This window comes from Protomyctophum parallelum (assembly GCF_964188405.1).
Source record: "Protomyctophum parallelum genome assembly, chromosome: 9".
Taxonomy (NCBI): domain Eukaryota; kingdom Metazoa; phylum Chordata; class Actinopteri; order Myctophiformes; family Myctophidae; genus Protomyctophum; species Protomyctophum parallelum.
The window spans coordinates 38,825,585-38,843,258 of NC_139706.1; the positions used below are offsets into that span (position 1 = coordinate 38,825,585).

The 17,674-nt window shown below is 40.9% G+C and overlaps 3 protein-coding genes across 4 annotated transcripts; 2 read left to right on the forward strand and 1 right to left on the reverse strand.

Moving 5' to 3' along the window:
- Positions 1 to 1,861: 1,861 nt before the first annotated feature.
- On the forward strand, positions 1,862 to 9,890 carry mffa (mitochondrial fission factor a). Of its 2 annotated transcripts, XM_083772876.1 has the most exons (8): positions 1,862 to 2,037; positions 4,147 to 4,361; positions 5,383 to 5,555; positions 6,127 to 6,218; positions 7,134 to 7,298; positions 8,452 to 8,508; positions 8,759 to 8,843; positions 9,142 to 9,890. In XM_083772876.1, the coding sequence occupies exons 2-8, from the start codon at positions 4,151 to 4,153 to the stop codon at positions 9,271 to 9,273; spliced, it is 915 nt and encodes a 304-aa protein (XP_083629002.1). In that variant the 5' UTR covers positions 1,862 to 2,037; positions 4,147 to 4,150; the 3' UTR covers positions 9,274 to 9,890. The 2 variants fall into 2 exon arrangements, with proteins under 2 accessions (XP_083629002.1, XP_083629003.1); XM_083772877.1 differs by lacking the exon at positions 7,134 to 7,298.
- Positions 9,891 to 11,069: 1,179 nt separating this feature from the next.
- Positions 11,070 to 13,260, reverse strand: LOC310864568 (dynein axonemal assembly factor 1-like; the record flags this gene model as incomplete). The annotated part of the gene is made up of 3 exons (XM_083773257.1): positions 11,070 to 11,079; positions 11,934 to 12,114; positions 12,309 to 13,260. The coding sequence occupies 3 exons, from the start codon at positions 13,258 to 13,260 to the stop codon at positions 11,070 to 11,072; spliced, it is 1,143 nt and encodes a 380-aa protein (XP_083629383.1).
- A 198-nt stretch (positions 13,261 to 13,458) lies between these two features.
- On the forward strand, positions 13,459 to 16,975 carry mrpl44 (mitochondrial ribosomal protein L44). The gene is made up of 4 exons (XM_083773365.1): positions 13,459 to 13,646; positions 14,719 to 15,187; positions 15,877 to 16,055; positions 16,318 to 16,975. Exons 1-4 carry the CDS (start codon positions 13,477 to 13,479, stop codon positions 16,487 to 16,489), a joined length of 990 nt encoding a protein of 329 aa, XP_083629491.1. The 5' UTR covers positions 13,459 to 13,476; the 3' UTR covers positions 16,490 to 16,975.
- Positions 16,976 to 17,674: the final 699 nt, after the last annotated feature.

The following is a 17,674-nucleotide window of genomic DNA, read 5'->3' on the forward strand; positions in this document are numbered from 1 at the left end:
GCCACCCTTAGGGCCGATTCATACTCCTATTTTACCGCTGTTTCGGCGCTGTAGTGCCGAAATGATTACGGCTCGTCAGAAATTTTCAGTAGCACCGGAGAGCCGACTTTAGGAACCTCAAATGACTTCAAATTGTAGGCTCTACAGCGCCGAACCGACTTTTATTCGGCTCTAAAATAGGAGTATGAATCGGCCCTAAGATCTCCATGTATGGAGCTGACCTGTTCTGACATTCCATATGTGATCTGACCTCATAAAACCATATACACTCAAGACACGCTCCATATATGGCCAGTACAGAATTCATTTGATTATGTTGATCTGACCCCCGGCCATCATGCCCATGCCAAAGCGCCAGCACTCGCTGCTCGTCCAGCAGTCTGCCATCACCCTGGTGGATGCGTGCACGCGACCTTGCCCTTTAGGATGAGGTTGCTTCTCGCCCCCAGGGCGTCTTACTGGTATTGTTGGAAATAATGTACTTTATTTATGGCAGTATGATGCTGTTTAATCACAAGAGTTGACACCTTCAAAGTAACTTGTAAACTGTTATCTTACCAAATTCTAGCTATAAACTACATCTCATTTTTAGGATTACTGTGTCATCGTCTCATCTAGACATGGCACGGACGGTGTCCCATCCCATCTCGACAGTCACAGTGCATCATACCTTGGCTTTCTCAGAAATGTTCAGCTCTAACTGGTCATCCACATTACAATGCTGCAGAGACAGAATAGGTAAATGGCTGGTTAGCCTGGTTTAGGAAGGTCAGAATCTAAAAATACGCTACGAGAATCTAAATCATGGGCTACGAAAAACAGGCCTATGTTCTGTTCATTTTAGGTTTAAAAATAAAACATGGTTTTCTCAATTTTATTTTGAAGAGAAAAACTAATTATACGTTAGTAGCCTACCCTGACCAAAGAGTGTGACTCATGCCCTGGCCTCCAGTCATAAAAGAGCACCTGTTTGATTGATTGAAATTGATTGAAATATTTATTAACAGTTTGCAGAATTACAGTACATTTCAAGCACAAACTCAATACAAAGACTGTTAACTGTGAGTGGACGACCCAATTAAGCATTACACTTGTTTACAACAGGGTCCACCATTCAATTCATCAAAACATGTAGAGACGTACAAATAGACACTTCTATATAGTTACAGAACAGAAAAGGGTTGTCTGAAGTGGGATTCGAACCCACGCCTCCAGGGGAGACTGCGACCTGAACGCAGCGCCTTAGACCGCTCGGCCATCCAGACTGGTCCTATAACCTAAAGCAGTGGTTTTCAACCCATTTCATACCACGGACCACCATACTTTTTTTTTTTTTTTGACCCGCAGGGTTCCATTTGGTTTCATTTTACACTCTCAAGAGTTAAAGATCTATAAGGGTCCATTTGGTTACCAACTCTCCACCATTTAGCTGCATGGGGACCATCTGGAACCCCCTCAAGGACCACGGGTGGTCCCCGGACCACTAGTGTCCCCGGACCACTGGTTGAAAACCACTGCGCACTAAAGCACAGATGTACACTCGATGTGAAATGTGAATTATGATTTAAATATTGTCTTACAGAGCCGAAGAGTTATGATAATCCTCATGGGGGCCCCCCGCAGCCCCGCGGGGAGTTTTTCTTTTTTTTTTGCTGGTACTTTTATTTACAGATTGGTAATAAACACAGCGGTACGACCTGTCTGTTGCAACTGGACACGATAAGTAATTATGCCTGGGACCGCTGTACTTTTTGCTAAAGTTATCAATGCATTTCATGTTATTTTGTATCCAGGCGCCAGGTGGGGCCAGGCTTCAACCACGCAACTTCCTCTTTCCTTCGGCTCTTCCTGTTTAAGCATCGCACAGAGGAGGCGGCGCGGCGCTTCAGACAGTCAGTGTCAAACATCAACAGTAGAGGATGATGCTTCTATGATGCACTTACTCTTTAGATTGTTTTTTAACAAATCTCCACGGCAATTGTATTAACTTAATGTACATACATTCTATTTGAAGAGGATCTAGCAAATCGCCAACGGGTAAGTTACAGATTACATAGCAGATGGTGGCTAGAAATGGCGCTAATGTGGTTGGCTATGCTAAACTGTCATTGTCAACCATCTATTCTTGCACGTCGTAGCAAGACCTTTTTTTCTACAGACAGCACACACGCATAATATAGATCGTCTATCAAGGGTGAGAAATCACCTCTTTTGTATCTACCATTACCAAGTGGTCAGATTGAGCTATAACGGTGATAATTTGAGTTGCTCGTCGTTTATTAACCATTAATGGTTAATACAATAATTATTGTTTGGTAGTGCATACAACTTTACTAACCAGGTAATCAGCATTTATCTTAACTTTATTATTCATATTAAATTATTAATCCTAAAATGTAATTATTAATCCCTGATTCTGTGTTTACCGTATTCTAATTGGCAGCCTATAACAACACAAATAATGTACTGTATACTGTTTGGCAGACTGGTGGAGCTGGGTGATCATGCCAGCCTTGGAAAACAGCTTGGTGATCAATCTCAATATTCTTCCCAAAAAGTATTCCTTCATTAAATGTTATTTCCAGTGTGTTCTTGTGTAGTGTTAAAGCAATGATAATTTTGCCTGCAAAGTAGCTAAGTTGAGCTATGAATCAATTAACTTGTACCAGTCAGTTTCTTTTTTCATACACACACAATTTATACCTCCAAGAGACACTTTAGGCTTGTTATTATCATCATATGACAGCATCACGAGCTTTGTCCATTTATAGCTCTGGCTTCATCACATGCTGCTCTACAACATCTTCTGAAGTTCTTTAAGAGATTCAAATGATAATATCTTTCTACAGTAGCTGTAGGTGGAATAGGTGTCACTCTGCTTGTCTGGACCTTCTATTGTCCATAACGGTTTAATACTTTTCAGGAAAGAAATATCTTGTGTTGTAACAGATCCAAATGTAGTTATTATTTACTCATTGGTTAAATATTTATAAATCTACAGACAGACTTAACAACTTTCAACTGGGCATCCCTATTTTGGCCATGTCATTAATTATAAACAAAGTCTTCCCTCAAAATTTCAAAAATAGACTATCTACAAGCTTGATGTGATGTGTTTTGACCTCAGAACAGCTATTTTTTTCTATTTGTTGTATCAAGGTGAAAACATGGGATTTAACGTCATTCCATTCCAATGGGTGCCCCAAGTGCATTTTTCCTTTTTTTATGTCGGCTCCACTCGGATCTGGGGTTTGCGTCCATCATGAAGAGCTCTATATATTATCTAATTATTCTAATTTGTTCAGTTAATAGTTCTATTAACTTTCACGAGTAGTAGGCTTACGAGCTTGAATGTCCCTTAAATAGAAAGTCAGAAAATTACTTTATTTACAATCTGGTCTTTAAGAGCTTAGTGCTTATAGTTAGTTAATTAAATTCCGAGGAGGACTCATGATCCATTTGGTTACATTCTTCGGAGCTACACAAAACAAACAGTGAACGTCATGACGTCAAATAGGCGAACATTCAGTGAAAATAGTAGATCTTTGATGCGATTTGAGCTATCAATTTCAGTCAAAAAGATTTGTTCTCGAGGGAAAAAGGTGGAGGAAAGGATATAGGGAGACCACAGTCATGGTTAATAAAGGTTTGGCCAAGCATGCTTTCTGCATGACTTGACCTGTTGACTTCTGGTATTACCAACAACCTCACGATCGATGCGTATCACGATACACGATTTGTTTTTAAAGCCGCGTCACACACAGCATTTCCTGCCATATCGATATGGTATGTGATTATCGGCAAGGAATACGATACGGTTATTGCCATATCGATTTATTGAACCCACCCCTACTTCCTACGTTAGTTAGTTTGCCACGCAACCTGTCTCTCTGGTCTGTGGGTCGGCACACTCCAGCAACCTGTCACAGTGGATAAAGTTCGGCCTTTGGTGCAACATTGCCAAATCGATTAGGCTCAGACGGTATGCCTCTGTCATAGCTCAACAAGGTGGCTGCAGTTTAGCTTATGAGAATACAACAAAAACATGAAATGTATAGTGATTTATGTATAGTTAGTTAATGGTTTGACTTACTACTAAGCCTATGTGTGATTGCCATGTTGAATACATTGCATTGTCTTTCACAGCCAAATGAATGCTGCAGCATTCCCCTCCCCCACCTCAGAGATGGCGGAGATGAACCGTATCCACTATGAGCTGGAGTACACAGAGGGCATCAGCCAACGAATGCGAATCCCAGAGATGCTCAAAGTAGCTCCATACGGCTCAGAGGGTCCTGAAGCTGAGATGCATGAGATCCACAGCACCATGATGCAAGTTCCAGAGAGGATTGTGATAGCAGGTAGGCCTTTTAGACTCTCTTACTGTTTGTGTTGCAACTACTATACCACACCCTTAAAAGATCAACAAGGTGTTGTTGAATGCTAATCTCTTGTACATCATTCATGACTCACCTTGTTTGGCTTCTTAGAACCATTGATGGACTTCTTCTATATATTCTGCGTGTGTTAATGTGAGACTGACAAACCCAAGTGCAGGACACTGATGTCTGAGTCCTGGGATCCATGGTTGGTCATTCAAAATGAGAGACTTATATGGCTACATAACTATGGTTATCATACATGCACGTGTGCGCGACCTGTAAGTAAGTAAATTATTAGCTTAGAGTGTTGGCGTGTTCTGGTGCAGCTCTCCGTGTTACGCCACTGTTTGAAAGTGTGGGATTCTGTGACCCATAATGAGGGTGACGTGAGGTAACTGAATTAGATAGGCATTTATGCAACTATTGAACTACTGTATGGCAGTGGCGGAAGGTTCCTATAACGGCAGTGGGTGCAGCCACGCATATTTGCGCTGCGGCTGGCTGCTATTAGCTCTTAAAAGAGCCGTTGTGTTGTGTTATTATTTTGCCAGTGGGTTCTTCTGCTCCTGTGCACCCCCGGAGTTGACGCCACTGCTGTATGGTGTAACGCAATGTACCCGGATGTGTGTAGTCAATGGCGCGCATTCTAGATTAAGACTAATATTACAGCATACAGTTTGATAAAGTGAGAAGGGGGCTCGTTAAGACCTCCATAAGGTAATGGACCTGGTACATGAAAATGCAGAGGCAATTGCCTGGCCAGTGATGGTGGTAGTTCTTCAGACAGACAGACATACTTACTGTAGGGTGCGTTCTGATAGGCACAGCCAATACAAAGTAATAGGCACACCGGTGCACATTTCCGAATGCATCCAGACTTTACTTAAATTATATGTTAGATGGATATTATGTGGACTGTTTTAGTTTCAAAGAACATTCCCTTGTTGAAACATAAAGAGATTGATCTCATTCATTGTGATCCTAATTTCTTTGCCATCAGGAGACAGTGATAACTGCCAGTTCTCAAGACCCAGGGACCTGGACCTGATCCAGTCCACTTTACAAGATATCCCATCACTGAAGACCCCACCCAGAGTTCTCACCCTCAATGAAAGGCCCTTGGACTTCATGGAGATGGAGCGGAGTGCAGCCCCAGCCATACCCAATGAAGAGGTTAGAAGCTGTTGAAATCTTTTTGGGATCATGGTTCTCTCCAGTAAGGGATAGAGGTGGTGCAGCAGCACTGTGGACATTTTCACCACTGCCATAATTATGAAACTTATTTTCAGCCAAAAGTTTCAAATATTTGGTTTATGTCTTGGTACAGTAAGCTGAGCTCTGTTTATTGGGCAAGAAAGCCTGTCTTCCGAATAAATCAAACTATTATTCTTAATAACTATTATAATTAAGAATCACAATTTAAAACGAATTGGCACCCTGTCAAAATCGTATCAAGTCGGGAGGTAAGTGAATCGTCCCACCCCTACAAAACATGTTTTCTATAATCATTTTAATAATAACCTTTACTTGACATTACCACGTAAACCCTATCATACTTCATTAACAGGGGGTCCATCCTTTCTTCCATCAAAACTAAATCTCTTCGCCGATCGGATCTACAACATCTACAACATCCCCTGAATAGAGATTCTAGGGTTCATGTGGTTAAATCAGCCCTATTGACAAAAAATGGAAATTAGGAGGAAAGCATAGCCAATTCAAATGTTATTGTTACTCCTTCTAGCTACGGAATCAAGGGCGATTACGACGGGAACGCTCGGCCAGTGAGAACACAACTATCCGTCATAATGGCCAGCTGTCTGGAAGTGATTCCATGTGAGTATCAGGTTTCCAACACCACCACTTGCCCCATCTTATCTCTTCCACACTATCTCTTCCACACAATGAGCTTGCATGTTTTTCTGACATCCTGCAGCTTTTTCTTTTCTTCCTTTCTTTGTAAGTTTGCTTTTATAGGGCTGCAACTGTTGATTACATCATTGTAAATGTTGATTATTTTCATATTGATTATTCTTAATTATTACCTTTTTGCATTAATCGAACAATAGAGAAGCACTTTGTTTTGTATAAGATATGTATTTATCTAAAAAATATATATATTTATTTTTTATAATCAATTATTAAATTAAATTGATTAGTTTGATTAACTGTTACAGCCCTATTTGGTTACTTGCCTTTAATTTGGTGTCTGTTTATACAACAGCACTGGTATCGCTTGTTGGTTTCATTATTGTTGAGGCTGCGGTCTTGCTAGGTTTGTTGATGCCATCAGTGTTAGAATTTTCTCCATGCTTGGTGTGCAAGTCATTAACTTATTAACGCTGTGCTGAAACTATTGATTAAAAGCACTTCATGTCAAATGACACGTATTGTTATGCCTTTGAACAGTCAAGTCACCACCTGTGGTTCCATGGTCTTTGGAGTTTTAATCAAAAGAATCAGTCGCATGCTTGCGTATCTTCTCATTCCTATTGGAGTGCTTGGGTGTAGGTCAGTGGAGCACCTCTATTGATTGGCATGTTAAGAATAAGTGTTCCTTCATCATTAACAGATTTTATTTCTTTTTGGGGGGCTTACTATTTCACTTAGTGGCTATCTCTGTGCAGTTAGTAAGTTGAGGACAGATACTCTTCATTCTCTCCCTCCCCTCCCTCCATCCCTTTTCTACTGTCTTCTACCTGTATCTCTTCTCTCTGGCTTGGCCCGCTCCTATTGGTGGCCACTGAGCAGTGCGACCCTACCCCCCCAAGCCCCTGTCCGCCCCTGCCCCCCTCTCACCACGGATGAGGACGAACAGAACCTGTACAGCGCTAGCGGCGTTCTGTCTTACCTCCACTCCACTACACGCCGGGCCTATCAGCAGGTCCTGGAGGTCCTGGATGAGAACCATAGCAGGTGATCTGTCAATCACCCCTCCTGCTAGGACCGTGACGCAACTGAGCTCTCCCACTCTGTTCACACCCTTCCGAAATATTGACCTACCGACCCGTTCCCGACCCGCCACCTTTTTTATTTCACGATTTATTTAAGTTATACTATCTGTATAAATTGTTTATGGCCACTGGCCAGTTGGTCAATTTGCTCAAGTTATCTGGGATCAGCTGTCATTTTGAAACGCATGAAGTCTCACTATTTTGACTGTGCATTCTGGATTCAATCCCTGCTCTGTGGCACCCCTAGTGAATATTCTTGGGAATTACAAAAAAACATAGTTATTACCTGAATGACTCTTATATGCCTCTAAAGTGCATTTGCATTATTTAGGTGTGTTGAAAGTTTGGGAGCGTTTTGAAGTCATCCCTAGCAAATCACGCAAAATCAATTGACATGAATGTTTCTAACACTATTAATATTGCATGTTAATTACACAGATTGCACTCTTTCTCCTTTCTAACTAGCGATGGCTTCTCTGTGTTTGGCTCAATGCATTGAAGAGAAAGCCACCTTAAGACATGTCTGTTATGTCTAAAATAGTTAACAGGAAATCTAAATACGGTTCATCTTGACTCACACAGTCTTGAAAAAGTGATAATACTAGTGTAGTGACTAGTGAGTGATTTTCCTTGTACTTTATATCAAATACGACAGACACCATCAGGAACTCTCACAAATTGAAATGGCACTATCAGTCGCTGGTCCTCTGGTACTCAAAGTTGTTGGCTTTCTGGCTCAACCTTCCACACTCAGCTTTGATTCTAAAATAGTCAATCAGAGTTTGAGTTTACTTTTCGAGACCTGACCAGATTGTGACCACTGCTGCTGCTGCACCTTACCTTATTTTTCCATCCACAATGTTCTTTTTTTTGTTTGTTTTTTGCAGTTTTGTTTTTGTAAAGCCAAAACCTAATTTGCCCCATTGTGTTACAAGGCAGTGAAGGCACTGTCTGTTTATTTTTTTAAAGAACTAGTGTTCAGAAAAGCAATAAATGTGTAGGAGGGGAATGTGAGCTGAGGCTACATGTATTGCAGCAGTACCATACTACCATCACTATCTGTCTCTGTCTTGTCTCTTTCCTTTCTTTCTCCTGTGTTGTTCCTACCACTTCAGCAAACCATCACTGCGAGGGGGGTCGGCATCTATCTCCAACCCCCTGCATGAATCCAGGTAACTCCACCTGGCACTCAGAGATTCCAAGCTTTTCCTATCTTGATTTTCCTTCTTTCTTGGTTTCTGTCCTTGATTCTCATTTAAGATCAGCACAATAAAAGGGTTATTATCACATATTACCAAATTAGCAGGTAGTAAAAGATTCAAAGGAAATCAATTTCAAAGTGTGCAAAGTAGACATCGGTTCTAATATCATATGTTCATTTGTAAGTTTACTGTCCTAACAGTTTCCCACACTCTATTCAAGGCTTGTGCTATCTACATTAGACGCCTCTATGGATGGAGGGTCAGATGATATGGCTGTGGTTGATGCAGCAACCCTGAGACGTCAGGTTAGCCAGCAAATATATTACCTCAGCTTTGTGAACCGAATCAATGTGGAATGATTTGAATCGATTTTTAATTATCTATTGAATCGATTTTTAATTATCTACTAAAAGTACCTACAATATGTCAAATAGCCAGTCTACAGGCTCACAACTCATGGCTTTGTGACACCTTGTGAGCTTGTACATCCTATTTTGAGTATTTTTGAAAATGTATAAATCAATATATAAATTTCTCTTAAATTTATAAACTTGATTAATTATTGCAACTCGATAAGATATTGTTTTTTCTTTTCATTGACAGATCATCAAGTTGAATCGGAGACTCCAGCTCTTGGAAGAGGAGAACAAGGAGCGAGCAAAGCGTGAGATGGTCCTGTACTCGGTTACTGTAGCTTTCTGGCTCATCAACAGCTGGGTGTGGTTCCGCCGTTGAAGCTTTTCCGCCTTATAATTAAACCACACCAGAGAAGTAAGAGACTTCTCTCTTGTTCTGTGTCAAATGTTAGCAAAACCCTATCCACTGCACTCAGTCCCCCATACAAGCAAAGCCTAGCTGTGTGTACAGAAGACCCATTGCACAAAGGGATATTTTGATTTCATTTATTGTATACATGACATGTACATTTATTTTTTACAGTTCTGTATGTAAACCATTCTGTTTTATGAACAGCTTTCTTCTTAATGTTAAGCACGTTTGGCTGTAAATATTTGTTTCTGTCACTCTAAATTGTGGTAGTCAATGATCCTAAGATGTACAACATAAGTGTGTGAAAAGACAAATTGAGCCACATTTTAGATGTATACCTATGGACAGAATGTATTTATTGGGAGCAGAGTAATATGTGAATAAATCTGAGAACTGTACTGCTGTATTGTAAGAGGATTCTTATAGTATTTTTAAAGATATGCTGAATTCAATAGACAATGCTTTTTTGATTTTCCATTATTTTGCTATTGTAAGGACCTTAATAGCCATCAATCCTATGGATATAAATAATATTTCATGAATTAAAATGACAGATTTCATTTTAATAAATGCTTGCTGCTGTAGTTAACTGTAGCACTGACACTTATTTCTTAGAACTGCTAAATTAGATTTGAATGATTATGTTTAAAAAGATAAGTGTACAATATGTCAAGGTCAAGGTAAACTTTATTGTCCACAAGGGAAATTTGTCACCCCAGCTACAGCCACACATAAAACATCAATGACAACAAAAATGCATTACAGAGGAAGACACAACATTACACAATTGCACACATGATGTGGATAATCTAGCCTCACACAGTTACTGCTGTTTCAGAGCCTCGTTCAACATCTTAGTTGATGCTGGTACAAACACTTTTTTTTTTTTAAATCTGATGTACTTTGGTTCTTTGTATCTTCTCCCAGAGGGCAGAAGTACAAACTCGCCATTTAAAACATGGGTAACATCACTGAGCCTGTTTTAATGCTCATAAATAGACTGCACAGTGCAGAGAGTCTTACCCCTATGATCTTCCCTGCAGTCTGCACCAATCTGAACAATTTGGACCTCAGTTGCACATTACCGAACCAAACTGTGATGCCAAACCTGACCAGGCTTTCCAAGACTGCTCGATAGAACACTAACATAAATCTTTGGTCAACACCATGAACCCTGAGACGCCGAAGGAAGTGCAGTCTTTGCTGTAGTTTACTACGGAGACTGTCAACATGTGTATTCCAAGTTAGTGAGTTGTCAATACAGCTCCCCCAAGTATTTATATGAGGAGACCTGTGAGAGGGTTGAGTCATCCAGGCCTGTGGTCATGTGATATAACATTAACAAGCTACTATATTTGGCTTTGGCAAAAGAAAACATTTCTGCTCATTTCTGCTCTCTCTCTATGAAAGGCCTACCCTAAAGTATAAAGTAAGATTTACTTTGTTTTGAAATAAAAAAGTAAATCTTACTTTATTTTTATTTTTTATTGGTGAGACAGAGAAACGAGGGTAAGTTATCATTGTTAAGATATCACCATGATTCTGTTTTTGAGGGGAGCTAGCCGGTCCTATATACAGCTTTAATGTGTCAACGATGCTTGTTTAAGAAAATACCATAGATAATAAAGATACATTTAATGTTTCTTTTGAGGACTAAAACAAACATTGGCACCCGTTGCTTAAACAAACATGTTGTAATTGATGTAAGATGATAAGAGCGCCCCTCACTTCACACGGGTGTGATTTTTTACTTTTATGGGACATCAAACAGGGCTGAATGAGACCAAGAAAAACAACAAAAAGGGAAGATAAAAACAAACACAAATAAAGTCGATTAGTAAATAACCAAGATAAAATGGGGAGATGTCTTCTGAATGTTTCAATTTCATGAAGGTCATTAGTCAATCTCCTCAATCAGAAAGCAAGGTGGGCAGGACACTTGCTTTGGTTTGGGCTCGCTTTCTGGCTTTGAAATGACATCTGGTACATGCTCACCATACAAGGAAATGTTAAGGAGCTCAGCTGAGGCCTTGCAGTCACTCCTCTTGATGAACACTTCTCCTTCTGGACCAGAAGTAGATTTAGATTTATAAGCCAGCTCTGTCACACTCTGATATTTGACTACTTCATCATCATCATCATTGCTTGATATAACCTCTATTTTTGGCCTGGACATTTGCTTACAGAATAAGATACCGGCTGAGTCTGGATTTTCCATGTCAACCTCCTCTAGATCAGGCAAATCATCAATATACAGAGAGCTATGTGGTTGGAGGTGAATAGTCTCCAGGTGCTCTGCTGCTTGCATTTCTGTCACCAGCGCCCCAGGACCATGCACTGCTACCTCCTCATCTGCTCTCATGGTAGGAAGAGGCTGTTTATGCTCTGACTGCTTTTTCTCAAACTTTCCTTCATTCCCCTGATCTTTCACCCATGGCTTTCTCACAGACTGGATTTTGTATGTTTGTTTTGTCTCTGGACTTTGCTCTCTCTCCAACAACACTGCTGCCATGCCTATGCTCTGTCCCTCTTTCAGTTGCCTTTTCTGTCCTAAATTCTCTCGGACAGAATGCGCCGTCTCTGAATTATCATGTAGATGATTCTCTAGCTGCTGGCTCACATCTAACTCTTCTAATGACTTTCCCTCAAGTTGTTCCTCGTCTATCTTATCATATGAGGCCTGTCGAAAATCTTCCCAGCTGTCCTGCTCAGATGCCTGAATACCCACTCCCTGTGATGAGCTCAAAGCCTGGGTCTCACGCCTCTCACTGGGATTGTGAGACTCTGGAGTTCTCAAGGCCTCATGACCTATAATGAAACAGAATAAACTTTAAAGGCTGAGACACTTGGGGGGGGGGGGGGGGGGTGTGTGTGTGTGTGTGTGTGTGTGTGTGTGTATGTATGTATGTATGTGTGTGTGTGTGTTTGTTTGTTTGTTTGTTTGTTTGTTTGTTTGTTTTGGGGGGGTGTGGGGTACAGGGACAAATAGAAACGGTGCCAACTACCTCTCTCTTGTTGATCTCTGAGACAGCGTCTCTCCAGGGCTTTTTCTCGCATGGCTGCCAAGGTGTCCAAACCATCCTGGATCTTTCTCCTCTCGCGTGTTTCCCATAGCCCCACCTCTGTGCGCTCGGCTTCCAGCCCACCCACTGCCCATGCCTCTGCACATGCTCTGTCTTTGGGGAACACTGGCCGGTCATCAAGGTATGTGAGCTGTTTCAGGCGTACAATCACAGTCTTCCTGTAGTTGGGAATCTTTTTCACCACTTCATTTCCCATAAGATTTAATACCCGCAGCTCTGGCATGCACGTAAGCACAGAGAGGATCTCCGGGTCGTTCAACAAGTTGTGGGACATGTCCAGGACACTGATGGAGGGACACTGACTCAGGTGCTCCATGTCGGCCACCGTCTCAAGCTTGTTGTGGGCAATCTGCAGAGTGCTTAGCTCAAGGAGGCAGCAGATGTTCTCTATGGTTCGTATGCAATTGTTGGAGACATTCAGGGTGCAGAGTCGGTTCAGAGGTTCAAGGTTTTCCAGCTTGTATATAAGGTTCTGCTGCAGGAACAAGCTGCGCAGTTCAGTCTGTGCCTGCAGGTGCTCAATGCGTCGCAGGCCGTTGCTCTCCAGCCAGAGACATTTTAGTCCTGTATACTCCTCCAAGTTCTCTATGGTGGAGAAACCTCTGAAGTGCATGTATAATGTATCATTCAGGTAAGGTGTTAAATAAAGTTTGTGATCCTTGCAATGGTCCTTCAGGAATTTCTTGGTGATCCTTGGTCCTGATTCTCTGTCCTTTTTATCTGGCTGTGATGTTTTGCTATTTCTCCTGTTTTGTTCTGAATGGTCGCTGTTCACTCCTGCCGTGATCTGCTGTTTGTTCTCTTCATCTATGAGAGGAGGATAATGTACTATCTTGTCATCTTGAGCTTCAAGAAGTTGTTGAGTTGCCATTACTATATTTATGTCTGTCCAAAACTCAAAGTACTGAATAATGCTTGAGTTGAGAGACGAGCTGTTATTCGTTTGTTCGTTAGTTTGTTGTTTGGTTACCCGTCTCTTCGTTTCCATGGTAACGTTAGCGGTCGGCTTGGAACTAAAATCACGATCGGTCCGCGCGCGCCGGACTGTTTTGACTGCCGCACGCACACGCTATCTGTGAGAAGTGTCATGGCGTCTGGTATTGTAAATTGTGTGAGAACATTAGGTATTCATTACCAACATGTTGGTAGAAATGTTTCATTCACACAGATCAGAGAAAAGAAGCGATGGATGAAGGCATATACCAGCATCATGGCAAGAAAGTTAAAACTTGAAGGACCTCCACCTCCCAAACCACGGTAACGTTTCCCTAGCCAGTTCACTGTAGAGATCAGCTCAAGGCCAATAGGCCTATATAAAATATTAGCCTACGTTTTAGACTCTCGTAGATGTATTTTTCGATTTTGACATTCTACGATTAACCCTAGCCCCGCTCGGAACCCTACGTAGTGTAAACAAACTGTACGTAGGGTCCGAGCGGGGCTACGATGAACCCCTACGAGTGTCTAAATCTTAGGCTAATACAATGTGTGCATTCTAATCTGGGGAAACAGATCTCTGCATAGAGTATCTATGTATGCTGCCATAGTCAATCCTTACACCATAAATCAAGGCAAGTGTATTTTTGTATAGCACATTTCAACAAGGCAATTCAAAGTGCTTTGCATTAAACATTGCAAGACAATCAAGACTATTAATATAGTGCAAAAGAAACATTAAAGTAGGACTTAAGGACTACATTTAAAATCAATAAAAAAGGAGTTAAAATAAGATAGGAAAATACATTTACGGCGCAGAATAACAAAACAAAACAAAAAAACAGCAGCAACATGAATGTCTTTAGCTTTAGAATTCAATTGTAGCAGACTGCAGAGTCTAGCCACAATCAACTCGGATGCTATAATCAGTATAGGCCTAATTCTATATGGCATCTGTGCAATACTTCAAATTCCGAACAAAAGAAAACAGGGCGCTGTTTTTTCCTTTTTTGTATTTTTATGAAACAAAAAAAGTACAGATACAAAGAGGATAATCCAAGCTTTCCATACAGCTGTAATCCTGATGAGTTTAATACAATCAGATAGGACTTTCCTGTTTGGGTAAATGGGCTGTCAAGGGTGATATTAAAACTCTACATGCCAGAAAGCATTCTAGCATCCGAGTTGCTTGTGGCTTGTAGCAGACCTGAAGTTTGATATTTAGGGTAGTGTTGCATAAATTCTGTTTTATGGAACCAAATAAAGTTGAATTTATTCCATTTGTACAATCTCAGAGTTAGATGTTACAGTGTAGCCAGCATCTAACACTGTCTTTCTTTTTTGTTGTTTTTACTAAATAAATACTATCCTGTCCTGTCCCATTATCCTCCAGCTCTCAGCATCCTAACTGGGATTACCATGCTGAGGTCCAAGCTTTCAGCATCCGTCTTCACGAAGATTTCTCTTTGGAGCTTTTGAAGACGGCCTTTGTCAGTCCATGTTACGTGCAGTCGGAGCAACAGAGAAGGCAAGCCTTAGGCATGGACACAGAAACAACCGCTCTAGTCCTAAGGGACAATGTTCAGTTGAGTGCACAGGGTCTAGGTTTCACTCAAAGCTTCCTGAGTGACTGGAGCAAGGCCAGCTTCCCATGCTTGCCAAATGAGGGTTTGACTGCTATTGTAAGTCACCTGACCAGTTCTGCAGTCATATGCCATGTGGCGAGGAACCTGGGCATTGAAGAGCTCACCATGAGTGCAGAGTTTCCTGTCCCTGATGTCGTGCTGTATTCAACCTTCACAGCTGTAATTGGAGCACTCCAGCAGAGCAGTGGAGCAGAGCAAGCCGGATTTTTCCTCAGGGTAAAAAGCCATGTTTATTCCCTCTGAACTATATTACAATGTATCTTGTTTATTGGCCAATTGTCTGAGGTGTATTTCATTTGTGATTGGTCCGGTAACTGTAATAAACATACACAGAGGTAACTGTGGGTGTTCTTTGTTGTGGTGGTCGTCATGAGAGCCAGTTTCATCATAGCACTGGTTTATCCGACTGCACTTGAAACTTTAGGGATTTACTGACTAACAGACTAACATTTATTTGTCTTTGCTTAGATGAGATGTTAATATATTGGCCGTTTACCAAATAAGGTATACCAAACCTACCTTCCACAGATTTACTTTTACAAAGCCCACTGTGTTAATTGGAAATCATTCCAGGTGACTTTCTCATGTTTGTGGTTTGAGACCACAATGGAAACAAGCCCTTAGGACTTTTTGTGTTTGTGTTATGCTCTGTACTATTTTGCAAACTGTTAGTGTTAATAAAGTATTCAGTCAATCAAAAAAGAGAATGCCAAGAGTGTGCAAAGCTGTCATCAAAGCAAACAGTGGATACTATTATTGTTTTTCTTTACTACATAACATGATTCCATGTGTTATTTTCACCATTATTCTAAAATGTAGAAAATATTAAATGATCTGAATGATAGGCCTACTGGTTATTTCTCTCACTGTAGTTTTCATCTTTTCTTTCTCCTTTCTTCCTTTAGGATTTCCTGGCCACCCAGCTGATAGGGAAGGACTTGTTTGATATGTGGATGGTGGTTGACCCAATGGGCTTGCTGGTGGAAGAATTTGCACGGCAGAACCTTCCTCTTCCAGAGCCCCGTCTCATCAGGTCTGCTGGAGCCAGCACAGTTCTCCCACTCTACTTTGTGGGACTGTATAGGTATGTAAATCGTGAATCACATTTTCCGAAGTGCAGTCAGTGAGTGCATTTTCTGTTAGTTTACTCTGTTTTGTGTGTGGGAGAATGGAGTGAAATGTAATTCTCAAAAAGTAGGGGAGTGAAAGGAACAGATTTAAAAAATCATGGCAAGACATTATCTGTCAACAGCAAAAGCCACACCTCAAAGCCAAGTCTCAAAGAAATTGTGATTTGATAGTCTGGTAATTTCAAAATGCCAACATATTGCCAAAATGTTTTTCAGCGATAAGAAGCTTCTGGGTCAGGGTCCAGGAGAGACTGTTCTGGTTGCGGAGGAGGAAGCAGCTCGTGTGGCCCTGAGGAAATTCTATGGCTTCACTGAGAATCGTAGACCGTCGGACTTCTCTCCACCACAGAACTTTCAGCAGCAAGCCATCCAATCTAGCAGCACCTAAACACAGCTAGTATGCACACAGTTAAATCCTCAGTGTTAACTCTGAGAATGTACAAAGTTTAACCAAATGGCCGGGTCATGTTATGACGTGTTATGTCTTTGTACCACATTGTTGATCAGTAATTAAATGTCTACATCATGAATATTTCTATGCACGTCTTTATCAAGAAGAGATAGGCTAGGCAACATCTGTATTTAACGAATTCATAGATGAGTAATACTAGTTTATACTAGACAGTAGTAGCCTATAGTAGGCTTAGGTTCTAATCTAAACTGAGAGGAACTGCTAAGTAAAGTGAGTAGATAATTTAATTTTTGAGGGGCTAGCTCCTCCTATGCCCAGATTTGTGTGTACCCCATTTAATTTGTGATGATTTGATTGGCTGAGCACGGAATGTGATAAGATGATAGCGGCCCTCGCTTCACACAAGTGTGATTTTTATTATTATAGAAGGTCCATGGGTGTTTACAAAATCACTGTAACAGACACTTGTCGAATTAAAGCTGTTATTGATCTACAAGACGAGTATCACCTGTTTAACGGTAATCAAAAGTATTTCCCTGAATGTGCCTTGTACTTGAAAATAGAATGGCTTGAATGGCTTAAACTAGCAAAAGCCATATTTTTTCAAATCAAATGGTAGTGTAAAGTTGTTACCAATGACACTATAGTATAGTCATTTCCAGTGAGCTATAGTCTCGAGACAGACTGTTGACTCGCAAATTCAAAGGAAAAGAGGGCGCTGTTTTTATTTTAGCTGATGTGTTGCCAGATTACCAATGAGCCAACGACTAGGCCTGAATAGAATAAGGGAGCTTTTTACATTTACCCTACTATTTAATGGCTGCTGTCATTGATTGAATTAATTAACAGTTTGCATGGACACGACAAGCACAGGGAAGTACAGTACAATACAAGGTCTGCTAGTAAGTATTTAAAGGGTGAATCGAAGAAGAAAGCCTATGTACTCAATCGAAAAACATTAATGACAGACTGACACAGTCACATACACAATATTATGCAAAAACATATAAATAAGTAGGAAACAAGAAAAGTGTATATAGTTGCAGATGTATGTGTGGTTTATATTAGAACTAGAAAAAGTGCCCTTCTGGGCACAGGTCTCCACCAGGATAGGAATGTAGGACATTGCAGCTTGCCTTCATCTGGTGGTTGGATAAAAGG

What these genes read in the sequence shown, in the direction of transcription:
- mffa (XM_083772876.1), top strand. Translation starts at nt 4,151, where the DNA reads ATGAATGCTGCAGCATTCCCCTCCCCCACCTCAGAGATGGCGGAGATG. An exon ending in CTGTCTGGAAGTGATTCCAT is followed by an intron (nt 6,219 to 7,133) that starts GTGAGTATCAGG and finishes GCCACTGAGCAG; the next exon opens with TGCGACCCTACCCCCCCAAG. An exon ending in AACCCCCTGCATGAATCCAG is followed by an intron (nt 8,509 to 8,758) that starts GTAACTCCACCT and finishes ACTCTATTCAAG; the next exon opens with GCTTGTGCTATCTACATTAG.
- mrpl44 (XM_083773365.1), top strand. Translation starts at nt 13,477, where the DNA reads ATGGCGTCTGGTATTGTAAATTGTGTGAGAACATTAGGTATTCATTAC. An exon ending in CCTCCACCTCCCAAACCACG is followed by an intron (nt 13,647 to 14,718) that starts GTAACGTTTCCC and finishes ATTATCCTCCAG; the next exon opens with CTCTCAGCATCCTAACTGGG. An exon ending in TACTTTGTGGGACTGTATAG is followed by an intron (nt 16,056 to 16,317) that starts GTATGTAAATCG and finishes AATGTTTTTCAG; the next exon opens with CGATAAGAAGCTTCTGGGTC.